Source organism: Nansenia antarctica (assembly GCF_963989245.1).
Source record: "Nansenia antarctica genome assembly, chromosome: 1".
NCBI lineage: Eukaryota > Metazoa > Chordata > Actinopteri > Argentiniformes > Microstomatidae > Nansenia > Nansenia antarctica.
In genome coordinates this window covers 20,058,210-20,074,711 of record NC_137674.1, presented here as the reverse complement: position 1 = coordinate 20,074,711, position 16,502 = coordinate 20,058,210, and the positions used below count along the sequence as shown (strand labels likewise).

General features: G+C 42.5%; 1 protein-coding gene across 1 annotated transcript in view; it reads left to right on the top strand.

The window, feature by feature from the left end:
- Positions 1-16,184, top strand: part of cfap46 (cilia and flagella associated protein 46) — a gene marked incomplete at both ends in the record, with an annotated part of 96,584 nt that extends 80,400 nt beyond the window's left edge. Inside the window, 9 exons of the mRNA XM_080537398.1 lie at positions 7,714-7,793; positions 8,144-8,204; positions 8,812-8,844; positions 9,673-9,772; positions 9,969-10,081; positions 12,896-12,977; positions 13,435-13,553; positions 15,538-15,636; positions 16,054-16,184. Of these exons, the coding sequence (XP_080393524.1) occupies positions 7,714-7,793; positions 8,144-8,204; positions 8,812-8,844; positions 9,673-9,772; positions 9,969-10,081; positions 12,896-12,977; positions 13,435-13,553; positions 15,538-15,636; positions 16,054-16,184 (818 nt within the window). The remainder of the gene's footprint in view (positions 1-7,713; positions 7,794-8,143; positions 8,205-8,811; positions 8,845-9,672; positions 9,773-9,968; positions 10,082-12,895; positions 12,978-13,434; positions 13,554-15,537; positions 15,637-16,053) is intronic.
- Between the last annotated feature and the right edge of the window lie 318 nt (positions 16,185-16,502).

Below are 16,502 nucleotides of genomic sequence, written 5' to 3'. Positions count from 1 at the left end.
TTGATCAGGAAAATGAAATAATAATAACATATTTGGAAATGTGTATGTTTTTAATAGTTATTTTTTGGATTGAAGTTGAATGAACAACACTGGGGACATCCCAAATCCCATGCAAAATCCCATTTACATCTTTAACCAAAGCTTTTAAAATGTAGAAAACAACAACTTAGAAGCCCATATCATTGTATTCATAATAAATAACAATTGACTATACATGAAAAACCTAATGGAATTAGTATTTGTCCAAATTTAGACAAAATACAACATGATTTGTACTGGCACCGTATAACATTTTTTACCCAAATAATTAAATTAAGATTATATAATGATTAAAGCACTTTGAGCTGCAACGTTTGCAGGAAAAGCGCTATGCAAATAAAGTTGTTATTATTATTATTATTATTATTATTATTATATCAAACGCACCTGCTATGACTTGGCCAGTGTGCCCACCGCAAAACTGCTTTGCTTGTAGAAGGACTCTCTGGGGAGTCAAATCCTTGTCAATCCACTGCGCAGTTAAACTGATGACAGACATTGAGCTGACGTTGCTAGTCCAAATAAGCTGAACGCCGAAATGTCCTGCAACAGGCTGTTGATGTGCTTCTTCCACGAAGTCATACAGCTTTGGTAATACCGGTTCTGTGAAGTGGTGACGGTGTGCCATTCTCCTCTCCTACTCTCCTACTCCTACTCTGTTACTAGCATATACTGTACATGGCCATGAAGTCCGTGTGAGCATAATCGCTAAAAAAGAAGCAACTACGGGGAGTATTTGCTTCTTTTTTAGTGATTATGCTCACACAGACTTCATGGCCATGTATATGCTAGTAACAGAGTAGTTTGCTAGTAAGAAAACTTGTTTAGATGTTTCATACTAAATACTGTATATTTATTTCTGATACTGTAGTGGAAGGTCATTTCCAGTGAAATAGTCACTTTGATTGGTTTCTTGTCCAAAAAACTACCGTACTATGTACGAGTTTGTGGAGCATGGTATCGGGTACGAGTACTGGTATGGGTATCGGTGCATCCCTACTAATTCAATGGCATGATAAATCAATTAATAGTGAGAAGCACCACCTGAATGAATGAGAAGGTGTACAAGTGTTCCTAATAAAGTGTTCAGTGAGTGTATATCTTGGGTTCCATGATGAAGCCAAAAGGGTTCTTCAGAGGGTGACCCACAAGAGCATGAGAGATTACCACAAGAGCATGAGAGATTACCACAAGAGCATGAGAGATTACCACAAGATATACAAGATATACAAGATAACATATACAGTGCTGCTTGAAAGTATGTGAACCCCTTGTGCAATTATAGATTATTTTTGTTTTTACCATGAAATCTTTATCTATTCAGAACCAACTAATCTTATCTGACATAACAGGTTTATATTTACCAATTCCATATGTTGGTTTAAAGGGAATCATGCGTATAGTAGGAAAACTAAATTATAAAGAAATGAGTGCAGGTGCAAAAATAAGTGAACCCCAAGTTGCCTTGGTTAAATCAAGTAGGTAAGTAGAATCAGGTGGATAAATAATGACCAAATAGTACCAAATGATCCAGTTGAAAGAGAGATCTTTAGGAAAGTGTTCGGGTGGGATAAATAGACATAAGAAACCTGGTCACTTTTGTGTTAAAACAATGCATGCAAACTGCTATGTTTTCCTGTTTCATTCCACTTTATTACACATAACTTTATTTACACTTTAATGTTTAGATGTTTTTGTTGTTTGAGTTAATACTCACTTAATATTCACTTTCACTTGAATAGGCTTATTGGAATTGGCATTTACTGGACAAAATGTTGATGTGTTTGTAAGAGTCTCAAGGCACAGAGGGAGGTCGACACAGAGGAACGGTTGTAGAACACGTATTTATTACGTCCTGCACAGCTCAGCAACGTCACTGACGTGCTGAGCGAGTCTTTTAAACAATAAAGAACAACGAATAACCACGGTGTGCGGCCGTCACGCCCACCGGTTTACCCGCTCAGGATCCACTGCACACTGCGCTGATTCCCCTTTCGGGTCTCAGCTTGCTCTGCCGCTGCTCTGCCGTCATTCTGGCTCTCTCTCACTTGTTCTCTCTCTCTCCACCACCTAGGCAGGTTTTCCCCGCCTCCTTCACTCTCCCGGGGGAACAAACACACACAGGTTAAATAGACCAGGGGGCTATTCCACGAACGTTGATTAGTATATCGGCGATAAAAATAAATCCTGCGATCAGGCAACTCGGGATTGGAATTCAAGCCTCAGGTGATTCCTCGAACGAGGATCAGGCTTGTGTCATGAGTGTTCACAGAACACCGGCTTCGAAATCCTCGATATGGGTGCGTGCACGCAGACATAAAGAGCCCTGAAGAGTCAAACTGTCGAAAAGATACTGCACTCTTTTTGCGCAGCACTCCTAATTATTGAACTTTATGAAGACCAAAAATAAGATGTAAAATAGTGCAATACTGCTGCAATTAACAAGGCGAGGGAAATGGTTTGGCAAGATATTGCAGACCGATTAAATGCGTAGGTCATACTAGCCCCAGTTATTGTTATATGTTCATATTTTAATAAATTAATATTTACTACTGTGGTGATATCAGCAGCAGGCTACAAACCGTCATATCGCCATGATGGCCTAGTGGTATTGGCCGCTGCCATGGTATTTATTCGTCATTTTAAGACGGTGGTTCAAATCCCTCTTCAGACACACTTTTTTTTGCATTTCGTTGTCTGATTCTAATCTAAAATCTAATCTAAAAAGTATATAGGCTATACAATGATGGTGCAGGCTAATTTACAAGAACTGACACGATTACAATGGTGTTTGAAGCCTTTCTGAGTAAATTATGTTCTTCTAACTGGACCCTGGATTTGGCATAGATTATTTTTTCTTATGATTACTGATGGATAGATGATTCACTTAGACAGATATATATATATTGTAAATCGATTTGCATGAAGGCTTCGGTTAAATGTAAAAAAAAAAAAACGTTAAGTTAAATCAAGTCTCGAACCCGCAGCCTTCGGAACTCTAGCTGGCTGCCTTAACCCCTGCGCCAGCCAGCCACACCGCTGTAATGAAGGCAATGCAAGTTGATAGACATACCTATTTTATTATTATTTTTACACTTTTTAATGTATTTATCTATCGATCTATCTATCTATCACACTTTCAAAATATCAAGTTATCTATCACACAATCAAACTATCTACCTATCGATCGATCACACTTTCAAAATATCAAATTATCTATCTATCACACAGTCAAACTATCTATCTATCTCGTGTGAAGTGGGAACTAATATTTCCTAAAAGACACTTGAGGAACTGTCGTTCGGGATAGAGTTTCCGCCTGTGAGCCTTTTTTGACGCACGCATTACCTAAACCAGCCTGTAAGTCTGCTCGGGACCAGAATTACTGCATAGCAACCAAGCTGCGAATTATTTGAGCCACGTTGATGGAACCGACCGCAAGCTTATTTAAACCTGGATCAGAGTTAATCGCCTTGATCAGAGTTAATCACGCTTAGTGGAACGGGCCCCAGTTGGATACCTGTTAACTGATAACTGACACCTGTCCGTAATCAGACCGTCATCCATCCCCCACCAACAGTCTGGCTCCCTCTGCAGGCCAGAACGCGCCATGCTCCCCACAGTGTTCAATACTTATTTCCCCCACTGTAGATCCAATTGAACATGCTTCAGTTATTGCATGCAAAGGATTGTCTAGAAACTACTAAACATGAATCCTTTATTTGATTTCAAAACAAACTGTTAGGAGTATAGATATAAAAGAAGACCAGTTTTTTGCATAGTATTCCTCTTTCCAATACTTAAGGAGGGCACTGTAGTTGTCCTTTCCCAAACCTAGTTGTATGTACAAAATAATAGATTATTCAGGGTGGTAGACAGGGTGTGTAATCTATTATCTTGTACATACGACAACTAACAGTCACATGGATTGAGACCAGATTGAGTTCCTGTTTCCTTTGTAGGTTGATACAAGCTGCTATAGCTTGATGGCTAGCCAATCCGTCCCGTCTTAAGTGTGTTGTCGACGGGCTCCTTGGGAGCACAACTAATTACTTCGCATCTGTATTTATTTGTTCCACCCAGAATTCTGCCATCTGTCGCTGGCGCAGAGCTACGCCAGCTTGGGCTAACAGTGATCCATCTATCTGACACTCCAGGCCAAGTTTCATGTGCAGAATCAATAGAGGAAACATGGGCAAGATAAGGAAGAAGGACCAGAAACACCAAACTGTTCACATAACAAGTTGGGTTAAAGAAATCAGAGTTTTCTTTATGTTTTGAAATATTTTGACCATGGTCAAGAGGTAGAGGTAAGAGGTAGGGGCTATCTGTATGTATGCATGCACTGTACTGACAGAGGAAACCCCATGTCCAGACGAGTCTAGTAAGGTCACTGTGTTCAATTGCAATTTAAGTCAAATGTGGGTGCGCTGTAGATGTTCAACATGAAATGACTGTCAGGTCGTAATACCAATCAGATATTGAGAAAAGTGGATTTGAAGGGCGGTGGGAGTCATTGGAGCTCAGTTAAGGTGCACTGGACTCCAGGGCCTCGGGGGGGGGTGGTTCCTGTTGTTGGAACCACCGGTCGCTGTTGCCCCATGAACTGGAACAGGTGGTGTGTGGTCAGACAGGACCTGTCCATGGGTAGAGCCTAGCCAAGTGTCTCAATGACAAGCAGCCTCTACTGAGCCTTGTAGCCTCACTTGTGAAGTGCAAAGTGTTCAATTTATAACAATGTAATACCACTGTAAAAGTGACATGAGGTAATGACTTTTCATCCGTCTGTCAGTGCAAACAGGACGATTTATACTTCCAAAATGAGATATGAGATGTATAATGAGATGTTGTATAATGACGACAGGATTGTATGCATTGCAGGATTGTATCATTCATTGTTCTTTTGCTTGTGCAGACAGCTATTGCAGTATGCTTGGCCACTGGAACACTAGAACAGCCATGAGTGGGGTAATTTGACCCTGTGAGTAAAACAAATGGGACTCGCTAACATTTCAGGACCCTACTTTTCCTAGATATGTGCGTTCTACCACCCAGTATGCTTACATGTTCTAAATCACATCAGGATAAGGTAGTATAAAGCTATTTTGCTGTTTTTCTGTGTAGGAGGCAGGCTAATTTACAAGCGGCCAACTAGTGGTCGTTGTGTGTAAATAGCAGCTTTCCATTGTAAAGACTATGGTCATTTGATCACAGAGGTGGCTCTCATAGTAGATACAAAAGGCATGGCTGTTCTAGTGTTAAAGGAAACCAAATTTAACCAAATCTAAATGTTTTACAGCGATAATCCAGCGATACCCTTCATCAGGTAGCTAGCATGGTCGGTTTTCTAAACGGAAAGGAGAGAGTTCGCTGTTTGCTACACTGATGTCACTAAATCCCATTACCATTAAAATCTCATTGTCTTCCATTACCATTAAGCCTATAGCCTAGTGCCTATAGCTTGTTGAAACTTACCTTTGTAGTTACTTTAATTTTCCTGATCTCGAAATTCAATGGTGTCTGAAGCAAGTTCTCTTTCGCCCTTGTATTGCCCCTTTCATAATTGACAAGAGACCGTTTTCCTGCTGAATCCAATTTGAATAAGACAAGTGTGTCATCCCCATGCTCAATAAAGGAGCTGAGACACATGGGCCATCAATCAAATCAATTACAGACGTAAAAAAAAAAAAGAAGACCCTTAATTCATTTAATTAGCCTGCTATATGCTACTGGCAAGGGGTAGATTAGAGAGTGTAATTAACATAATGGAATGGAATGGAATGGAATGGAATGGACTTTATTTGTCATTGCTACAGTACAGGTACCAAACAACGAAATTTAGGAGGGGTGGCTCCCCTGGTGTTTAGGAAAGGAAAAAGAAAACACATTTTAGAAAGAGCATAGATGCATAAAATCACAAGAAGGTAAGGAGCTGGTTTACATCAATAAAGGCTATGTACACAATCCACTGTACTATACTGCACAGATAGTCAACTAGGGTTGTCATATTGCACAAAAAGTATTTTTTCACATTATTTTAAAGTGTCACAGTTTGCAGGCTTGAAAATGTACATGTTTGTGCCTCAGCACTAGCTGCCATACAATCCGTCCGGACTGTCCTGGGCCCAGAACTTAGAACTTAATATGAATGTGTGTTACAGGACACACGCACAAACACATAGTGAATACTAATCTAAAAAGCTTTGTGGAGAGGTTTCCAAACAGCTTTGACGAGAGAGAAGTGTTTCCTTCAAACAAGTCAAGGCTGACAAACGGTGTGTTTCCAATCTCCTGTAGCACACAACCCAGTATTTGAGAGCATCAACGACAAATGTAGCATCTCCATCAAATCTTCTGTAGAGTAGGCTACTCCAGTTAAATGGACTGAGTTATATAGCGCCATATTCCAAAGCACTTTACAACGGCCTCTCATTCACCCATTCACACACACATTCACACACCAATAGCGGCAAGCTACCATGCAAGGCGGCGGCCCGCTTATTGGGAGCAATTTGGGGTTCGGTGTCTTGCCCAAGGACACTTCGACATGTGGCCTGCCGGGGCTCGAACCGCCGACCTGCCAACCTTGCGATCATTAGATGCCGGCTCTACCTCCTGAGACACAGCCGCCCCAGTTGCTCTTCGTTGTCTGTTGCTCTTCATTGGGTTACAGATGGGATGTGAGGTGTGTAAACCATGCGTAGCCTATATCAGTGTTCATGAGTTGAATTCATCAATGCTTCTGTGTGCGTGCGTGCGTGAGACTGAGACATCTGGTGGGCTGAGTTGACCTTTGACCTGCTGAGGCTACTCTCCAGGTGCTGCAGCCAGTCAGCCCTCTGGCCTGTAGTGAGGCTGCCCATTTGAGTATGTCGTCCTATCACCAGCCTGCCAAGGGATATTACTGAACACACACACACACACACACACAGGGGGGGGGCGAGAAAGCTTATTTTCCCAGCTCATATTATTGTAGTCCACAGGCAATGTTTGTGCGCTTGCCTGTGTGTGTGTGTGCTTGCATGTGTGGTGTTTGATTTGTTGTGTACACACATGCATGTACATATGTCTGGGGAAGTTGGGGGTGCACGGTTGGGATGCGGGTGCTACTGGATATACTGTATGGCTTGAATTTAGAAAGAAAAAGTGACTTTTTCACTTTCCTCACCTAGGACCAACATTACCATCATTTTGACATCTACAGTTTACCATTGTGTCAAGAAGATGTAGTGCCCAACGCCACCTTTGGAAAGGGCTATTTGTTATGCTTCTTAGTACTTTGCATGAAACATGCACAGGATGAATTCGAGTACAATAAATAAATAAATCAAATACCATTTATGAAGGAAATGGTCATGTTTTTGGGTTCCTGTTACGACATTTAATTCCATCACAACCTATGTCTACTCAAATGTCATTTTAGAAGCTATGCCTTGAAGTTCAATGCTTTCACTACAGTAGGTTTGCAAATGGTCACTACTAGGGCAATGGCTGTAGGCTTGCAATAGAACTTTCTGCCAGTCGATGATACTAAAATGTCACTGAGTATGCAAATATATCTGAAGTCAACCTTCTTGGAAATGACTTTGCACACTGTCAGAATGCGTATGTGTATTTTCAACTTCCAGCCAGACAACTGCTTCCTGTATTAATTCTGCATCTTGTTTGTTGCAGTTGAAAGTGACAACAAGAAGGAGCCCAAAGGTGGCAAGGGAGCCAAGGGGAAGGGGGATCAAAGCAAAGCCATCAAAGTGGTGAGTTCAGTAAATTAATCTGGGCTCGCCAGACAGAGACGCCACATATTACGTTTACCTACCTGTCAGCACAGGCAATTACTTAGGTCCCCTTGCCGCTTTTAAGTGTAGCGTCTCAATCAATTACAGTAATGTGTTTTTTGTAATGATTCTGTTTCAGGGGTTCTAAGTATTTCTCCCTTTGACATGAGCTAGTCCCCTCCACCTCTCTCTCTCTCTCTCTCTCTCTCTCTCTCTCTCTCTCTCTCTCTCTCTCTCTCTCTCTCTCTCTCTCTCTCTCTCTCTTTTTGCATGCTTTTAGTTTATGTGGAAGTCTGCGTCCATATGTTCTTCTGGATTTTGTTCCTTAGGTCCCCTTAAATCGTGTCCTACCTCCAAATGCCCTCCCAGTAGACACACACAACTTCAAATGTATCCTTTTACACCTAAACGTTTTGGATTATTAATGGTTAGATAATGTTCCGTATGTTGCCATTAGGGATACTACAGTAGCTGTCTTCTGTTGGCCCCTTGGGGAAAGAGGGGGCCGGGGTGGATTAGAGAATAGATAAGTGGAAAGATGTGTTCACCAGATGGGGAACGTTCCTAATAAATGACGAAAGCCAAAACAAATACAAATGATCAAGTTGTCCTCCGTCGAGGGGGTGTGGTGGGGAAGATTGTTTTTGTGTTAGCCGTTTATTAAATTGGATTTGAGTTTTTTACCTAATGAATGATGAATGATTAATCGTTTAATGACCACCCGACCAGGGTCGGTGGAATTTGTTGTCGGTACAGATGGAAGAAAACTCAATACAGCAGTGTCAGAACATCAAACATACACACATTACACATACACACTATCACAACGGACAATGTACACACATAACCACAAGATAAAATCAGATATTTACAACTATAAAGTGCAGTACATCTGGCAGGGTTAGCGCAGTGAGTCAGGTGTTGAGAGTCCTTATAGCAGAGGGGAAACATTTTTTATTTTAGAGAGGAGAATTATTGTCCTTATGCACCCTCTAAGATATCATCGACCCAGACAACGAAGGGGAGTCGGGTAAGTACATGTGACCTTAGTGACTGTCCTCATGGACCGGCACCACAGCCTCTCCAAAGGGATTTGAAGTTCTAGGAGAATTGCAGTAGTAGCAGATGAATGATTCTAAGTTGTTTTTTTACACCCATTTATTGACAGAATGTGTAGCCTTTACCTTGTGTTAAGTCGGTGCCTGTATGGGCAGGTGTTGTGGGCCCTGTGCTGGACTAGAAGATTTCTGCAGTGATTCAAGTTCTGTTTGTCAAAACAGCAGACTGTCCTGCTCTCGACTACCACGTCCCAAAACACCCATCACATCCTTTTTCGTACTTTTTTTTCTTCAGACATTATCCTCGTTTGCAAATCACGAGATGGGCACCTGCCCAATAGTAATTAGCAGGTTTCTGACAATATAGGTTTTGGGCTGGTTTTTGGTGGATTTAGCGGTTTTTAGACTGTGGTTAGGCTGGAAATTGTCAATCCTATCGGGGAACCCTGATCGCAAGTTGTCAGTTTCGCCCACACACAAGAGGACTTTTGATCTGCTCGGAAAATGGTCAGGGCCGACGATCGTAAATATTGAACAAGTTACACGATCGTCGGCCCAGACGTCGGAGCAGATTGTCGGGAGAAATGGACTCTTAACACACCTCACACCACAGGATAATCCTGTAGGATAATCTTTAGAGCCATCCGATAATCAGGCATTTGCTGTCCTTGGTCGGAAGGGGGGAAATCGGGCCAAAATCGGCCAGATTATCTTTATGTGTGTACCCGGCTTAAGTCTTCCTGAGTTGACTCTTCCTCTGGGTCAGAGAACGTGTTTAGTTGACTCTTCCTCTGGGTCAGAAGGGGGCGTGTTTGCAGAGAAGATGAAGCTGACTCTGGAGGCCCATGGCCAGTGCACCCCTCTGTGGGAGGGCTTCATGGGCAGCGAGCGCCCCCCCAGGTAAGGGCTCAGGGGTCACATTCATTCCACAGATCAGAAGTCGCTTTACATTTCCCAGTCATGTCAAGTAAAGTTAAGTCTATTTTTATGCAATTGGCCGCTGATGTGTGTGTGTGTGTGTGTGTGTGTGTGTGTGTGCGTGTGTGTGTGTGTGTGTGTGTGTGTGTGTGTGTGTGTGTGTGTGTGTGTGAGCCAGTCTTGCCGAGGTGGAACAGCTGTTAACAAACTGCAGTGCTTTCATCTTCCACGGAATGGAATGCTTTCTTGCAAACATCCTACCAGCCAAGCTCGCCTCCCTCAACCTATCTGGTAATATATCTACTTTTTTCATGTTTGTTTTAGCAGCAAACTAAGACTTTTTGATTTATTTTATAGTATCAGCCTCTCCTATCAAATAACCTACTAATACTACTAGTATTTTTTAAAAATCATAATAATAGCAGGGCCTTAACCGAAGCCAGAGTGCCATACGGTACCAGAACATGGATACTGTACATAAAAAAATCTGCCATGTCAGCTATTTCTCACAGTTTTACTGGTCTCATAAATAATGTCAGTGTTGCAGTATTTATAGTCTATACCTTCTGAGCCCTCATACTGTACTTGAACTGCTGCCTCCCATCTCTCCACCCTTCCCTTCTCCTAAGTTACTCTATGGACTTGAACTGCTGCCTCCCATCTCTCCACCCTTCCCTTCTCCTAAGTTACTCTATGGACTTGAACTGCTGCCTCCCATCTCTCCACCCTTCCCTTCTCCTAAGTTACTCTATGGACTTGCTGCCTCCCATCTCTCCACCCTGCCCTTCTCCTAAGTTACTCTATGGACTGCTGCCTCCCATCTCTCCACCCTGCCCTTCTCCTAAGTTACTCTGTGGACTGCTGCCTCCCATCTCTCCACCCTGCCCTTCTCCTAAGTTACTCTATGGACTGCTGCCTCCCATCTCTCCACCCTGCCCTTCTCCTAAGTTACTCTATGGACTGCTGCCTCCCATCTCTCCACCCTGCCCTTCTCCTAAGTTACTCTATGGACTTGTGCATTGGGAATTGGGAGACATGGGACACAGCTGTCAGAGCCTCGTCATCTACAGCATATGTTTCTACTAAAATATTGAAACCTAAGAAAATGAAATAGAAAATGATTTTATTACTCTTTCTGAAGCACCCTTCAGTAGCACTGTTATTAGAACTGAGAACCAAATATGTCAAGGTTAGTTTAGTTTGACTTTTAAAACAACTCTGAACCAAGGATCCCTTTAAATGACCATGTCAAGTCAAAATGTAGGTGCCTCGGATATTATTTAAAAAAAAAAAAAAATGTTAATTTTAAATAGGACTGCGTGTGGCTTATATAAACAGTAAATGGAGCAGGAGACACATCAATCTTTAATTCCCAGAGTGGTTTCATTTAAAATTCCCTCCGCAGCCAGTGACTTTATTATGGCCCTTTTGCTGTAATATTTTCCAGTACAGAGTTTAACTACGAAATTAAAACACTAAGTACAATTGAATTGGAATTTAGTAGTAGTAGTAGTACAATTGTTTTGATAGTAGTCTAATTCAACATAGTGTGCATTGAATAGGTATGGTAATCAGATGATAATGGTCCTTTTTTGAAGAAGTTGAAGTAGTTGTTACTGCAGATACAAGAGAGCAAAGCTGTCAATAAATATTAATCCTGTTTTGAAGTGTTCAGCTGTCAGGAACAACGCCCCCCTCCTGTCCAGCCCACCAGTCTGCCTGCAGCAGAGAGTCACCACCTGTGGCCTGATACTGGGTGTCAGACCCTGGCAGCTCCATTAACAAACACCTTCAACGTCTCACCACCCTACTCATGTTGACCAAGGGGTTGTTTACAACCGATTTCAATCTGAAATCTCCCCCCCCCCCCGTCTTCCATTTTGAGGGACATTCAAAGAACATTTTGGAACATTTAGATTCTCATCATGTCCGTTTGACAGTTCCCCTGGTATTTTAGGGACAAGGATCCTCCGCCCTCTCCACGTCAACTGCTGTCTCGATTCGTTTTGATCACATTCCCCCAAACTGCCTTTCAACTTTTCACACCTTTCAAACACGTCTCGCAAAAGAAAATCACGTTTTCTTTCTTTTTCCTTTTTTCCAACCCACAAAGGAAGATTGGGGGGGGGGGGGGGGGGGGGCTCAGTTTATTTGATGAGACTGACAGGAAGTCAGGCTGACCTTAAGCATCACCATGGGCCATTATAACGCCACACGGCAGAACTGGCCTTAGAACTGCCGTAGTGTTAATTACACCATAATTACAGCTATCATTTATCTATTATGTCTTGCTCCAAAGTAGTGCTGCCAGGGTTCTGACTAAAACAAAAGAGTCTGCCCACTAACTCCCATCCTGGCTCACCTTCCTTGGCTTCCTGCCACTCAACATGTATAAAATATCAACATTCAACAGTTATGCCAATGTCATTTAACCTTCCCACTCCCATAGTAGTTTAACACTAGAACAGCTGTGCCTTTTTTACCTACTAAAAGACAATGTGTAAAAGACAACCCCTCTTTACAATGGTCAAGCTGCTATTTACACACAACCACCACTAGTTGGCTGCTTGTAAATCAGCCTGCCTCCTACACAGAAAAACTGCAAAATAGCTTCATACTAGCTTATCCTGATGTGATTTTGAAAATGTAAGGATACTGGGTGGTAGAACGCACATATCTAGGAAAAGTCATGAAATGAGGGTCCTGAAATTTGATCGAGTGCATGGCTGTTCTAGTAATACCATAGACTGTATTTCTATGTTATTAATCTCTGTGTTATTCAGTAGTAGACAGAAAATAACAGAAACGACAAGTAAAAACAATCCAATCCATCAGCTAATAATAATAATAATAATAATAATAACTTTCATTTCTATAGCGCCTTTCAAAAAACCCAAGGACGCTTTACAATGCTAAGGGAAATGATCGGACAGACAAAACAGAAAACAAACAAAGCAAAACAGAAACAGTGACTAGGGGCCAAAGGCCTTCGTGAACAGACAGGTTTTAAGGGCTAATTTGAAGGAGTCCAGGGTGGGGGCGTTGCGGATCACTATGGGGAGGGAGTTCCAGAGCTGATGAAGACAGTGTCATGTTGTCCTTCAGAGTGCCAGATGGCCATCCTGTTTGACCGCGTCCAGAACGGTGTTAGCCGGCTCCGCCCGTCAGAGCTGGAGGTCCAGAAGAGGTAAGGTCCACTGTCACTGAACGTGTTGAATGAGGTTCATTAAGTTACCATCTCAACCTCCACTCTTACCTTTCCTTCCCATTAATGCCAGTATAACACATGGATTTTAGACAATTGATTCTCTCTCTCTCTCTCTCTCTCTCTCTCTCTCTCTCTCTCTCTCTCTCTCTCTCTCTCTCTCTCTCTCTCGCTCTCTCTCGCTCTCTCTCTCTCTCTATCTGTCTATCTCTCTCTCACTCTCTCTCTCTCTCTCTCTCTCTCGCTCTCTCTCTCTCTCTCTATCTGTCTATCTCTCTCTCACTCTCTCTCTCTCTCTCTCTCTCTCTCTCTCTCTCTCTCTCTCTCTCTCTCTCTCTCTCGCCCTCCCTTCCCTCCACTGTGCCAGTATAACACATGGATTTTAGACAACTGATTCTCTCTCTCTCTCCCCCCCCCCCTCCCTCCACTCCTGTGCCAGTGGAAGTCCCTTGGAGACGGTGGTGCTCCTGAGCCTCAGTGGAGTGCGCTGCGTCATGCTCAACCAGTGGCCCAGCAGCCCCCAGAGGAACTCCCACAACATGGAGGCTATCATGGAGAGTGGGTGTTCTGTTATACACACGCACACACACACACGCACACGCACACACACACACACACACACACACACACACGCACGCACGCACACACGCACAAACACCCACACCGACACGCACACACACAAATAAACGCACACACACACACACACACACATACACACACGCACAAACACACACACACAATCACACACACACACACACACACACGCACAAACACATGCACACCCACACCCACAAACACACACACACATGTGATCAAATTCAATTTCCATACAGCCCTATTAAAACACTTATAACTCCATGTCACTTCGTTCGATTCACCTGAAACTTGTGGTGGGAATCAAGGGCGTCACCCTGGACAACTGTACCAAGCCTGGAGTTGATATTGGTGAATGTGATGATTGCTACTGTTGTGGGTTTTAATTAGACTCAAGATAGTAACTTGCTTTAAATCAAATATAATATTTATTAAAGAAATGGTCTTTAACAACTGGTGAGTTGGCCAGTCAAAAGCCTCACAATGGGAAGCTGTCAGAGACTGACACCAAACTTCCACATTGTACACTTGGTATACTGTCAACATAGTCACAACATTCAGGCTTGCAAACTTTTCACCTTTCTGCTAAATTAGCTGTTTTTAACTCAAAATAGGTCATCCATGTGAATCGTGTAGACTGTAGATCATCGGGGGGGGGTTTAAGTCTCATCCAAGTCACATGATGCACGAGCTAACTGATCTTCCTGTCTGCTAAACTCCGCTGCTGTTGAAATAACTTTTAGCTTCAGGCAGCTAGGTACAGTTCCAGACAGCGTGGAGAACACAGTCACGGTGAACTGTTTTTGAAGTAATTCTGCAGGTGTTAAGGTCAGGGCTGCCGCTACTTACACACGCATCATTGTTAGACCACAGTTAGTGCTAGCGCTATCCATTTAGCACCATTAGTGCTAGCGATATCCCCACCCCCCCGTCAAAAAAATTCTCCTCTAACGTTAGCAGCTCATTAATCATTTTCTTCGTTTTCAGGCCCAAAAAAAAAGAAAAGTGTCACCTTTTTGGGCCATCACCAGTTTGCACCTCTGACATTGATAACGAGTCTGCACTCCATCACTGTACATGAACACAAGGTCCTCAACCTGGGCCCTGTGTTCATAAACAGGACAACCAGACAGACTCTCAACAATTCAACAATCCCACCAAAACTCTACTGTTACACTCTGTGTGAAAACATGTTAAACATCCACTACAATATCCATGACCCTTACCAAGACCAACAGTCTCTCTCTTTCCTTGCTTATTGCTTTGCACCTTTTGAATGCAATTTGGTGAACTTGATGATGATAATAATCATAATAATCATAATAATAATAATAATAATACCTTAGACTTATATAGCGCTTTTCTAGACACTCAAAGATGCTTTACAAACTGAAAAGATCAAGTAGTAATAATAAAAAGAAACCCAAAAAGAAATAAAAGAAAGTATAGGGGTCTTATTAATTTTTAGATTACTAAATCTAAATCTAAGTGTCTTTGTAAGACAATCTACTCTGTCTACTTCAAGTATATCTAGATTTCAGGCGGAGAATCTGAGAACAAGCAACGCCAGCGTCCTCTCTCGACCGGCATTTTTTGAAAAGTGAAAAGTCTTACGAGTGTGATCAATGTAATGTTAGCTAGCTACCTCTAAACATGGATTTGGCTGGACATTAATTCATTAATTTGAGGTGGTAAACACAGTCTGGCTATCTTATCTGTCTGGTACAATACAATACATGTTAAAAACTACAATATCCATTACCCTTACCAAGACCAACAGCCTCTCTCTTTCCTTGCTTTACTGCTTTGCACCTTTTCAATGCAATTCGGTGAACTTGATGATGTCCCTTATGATGGCTTGAACACCATTCAATTCTGCCAGCAGCTTTAATAATGATTACAGGACGTGTGATAATCCTGTGGAATATCCACACGTGTTGTGTTGTAGATCTCCTGAGAGTGGGGCTGACCTCGGGGCAGACGGTCCACGCTTTGAGGAAGGGAGAGGTCCAGGCCACACACAGGGTCAACACCGCAGGGCCGAACGGTATTCATTATTACAACATAATTGTACCTGTTCTCCCATGCATACAACCTTCCCTACCCCTAACCATCTCCCCTGACCCTGCCTCCCATGCATACAACCTTCCCTACCCCTAACCATCTCCCCTAACCCTGCCACCCCCCCCCCCCCCCCCTGGACATTGCCGTGTTAATTGTTCCCTGTGCCTGTTCGTTAACTCTGTGTTCTATGTGCTCATGTTATCTGTTGCTTGTTGTTTCTGTGTCTTCTGTTTTCCCCATATTCCCTGGAAAAGCGCTATATAAATACAATGAATTATTAATGTTATTATTATTATAGGAGATTGAGCACTTTCAAAAAATATATTTGTGTGTTTGTGTATGAAATAAAGAGGGAAACTACAATCAAACCTCTCATATTCCCTCTGTGTTTATTCTACAGGCACTGTGTTCCAGGAGGATTCTGATGTGAAGAGAGATGGGAGTTCAGCTGATGCTCAGCAGAGAGTGGCCCCTTCCCCGTCGGCTTTCAACTGCATCATCTATGGGCTGCCTAACTTAGTTGTGACATGACACTGTCCACTTCTGTCACTCCTCCTGTGTTGTTTGATGTATCATTTTTGACGGATTTGTGAAATTGTTGGAGGAAAACAAACATTACAGTATATGATAATACAAATGTGACTCTAGAAAGAATTACAAAGAAGGCATCATTTACCCATGAGTGTCTTCAGTTCTCTAGACTAGAGACAGATCACCATGTTTTGCCTGCTTTGAGTGAAATAAAAAATATCTCCGGTGGGTTAACCGTCTGTTTTAAGTAAGCCATCTAATGCACCAGCAATGGCACAGAGTTGTCTAACAGAGGGGCACTCTTTATAACAATGGTCC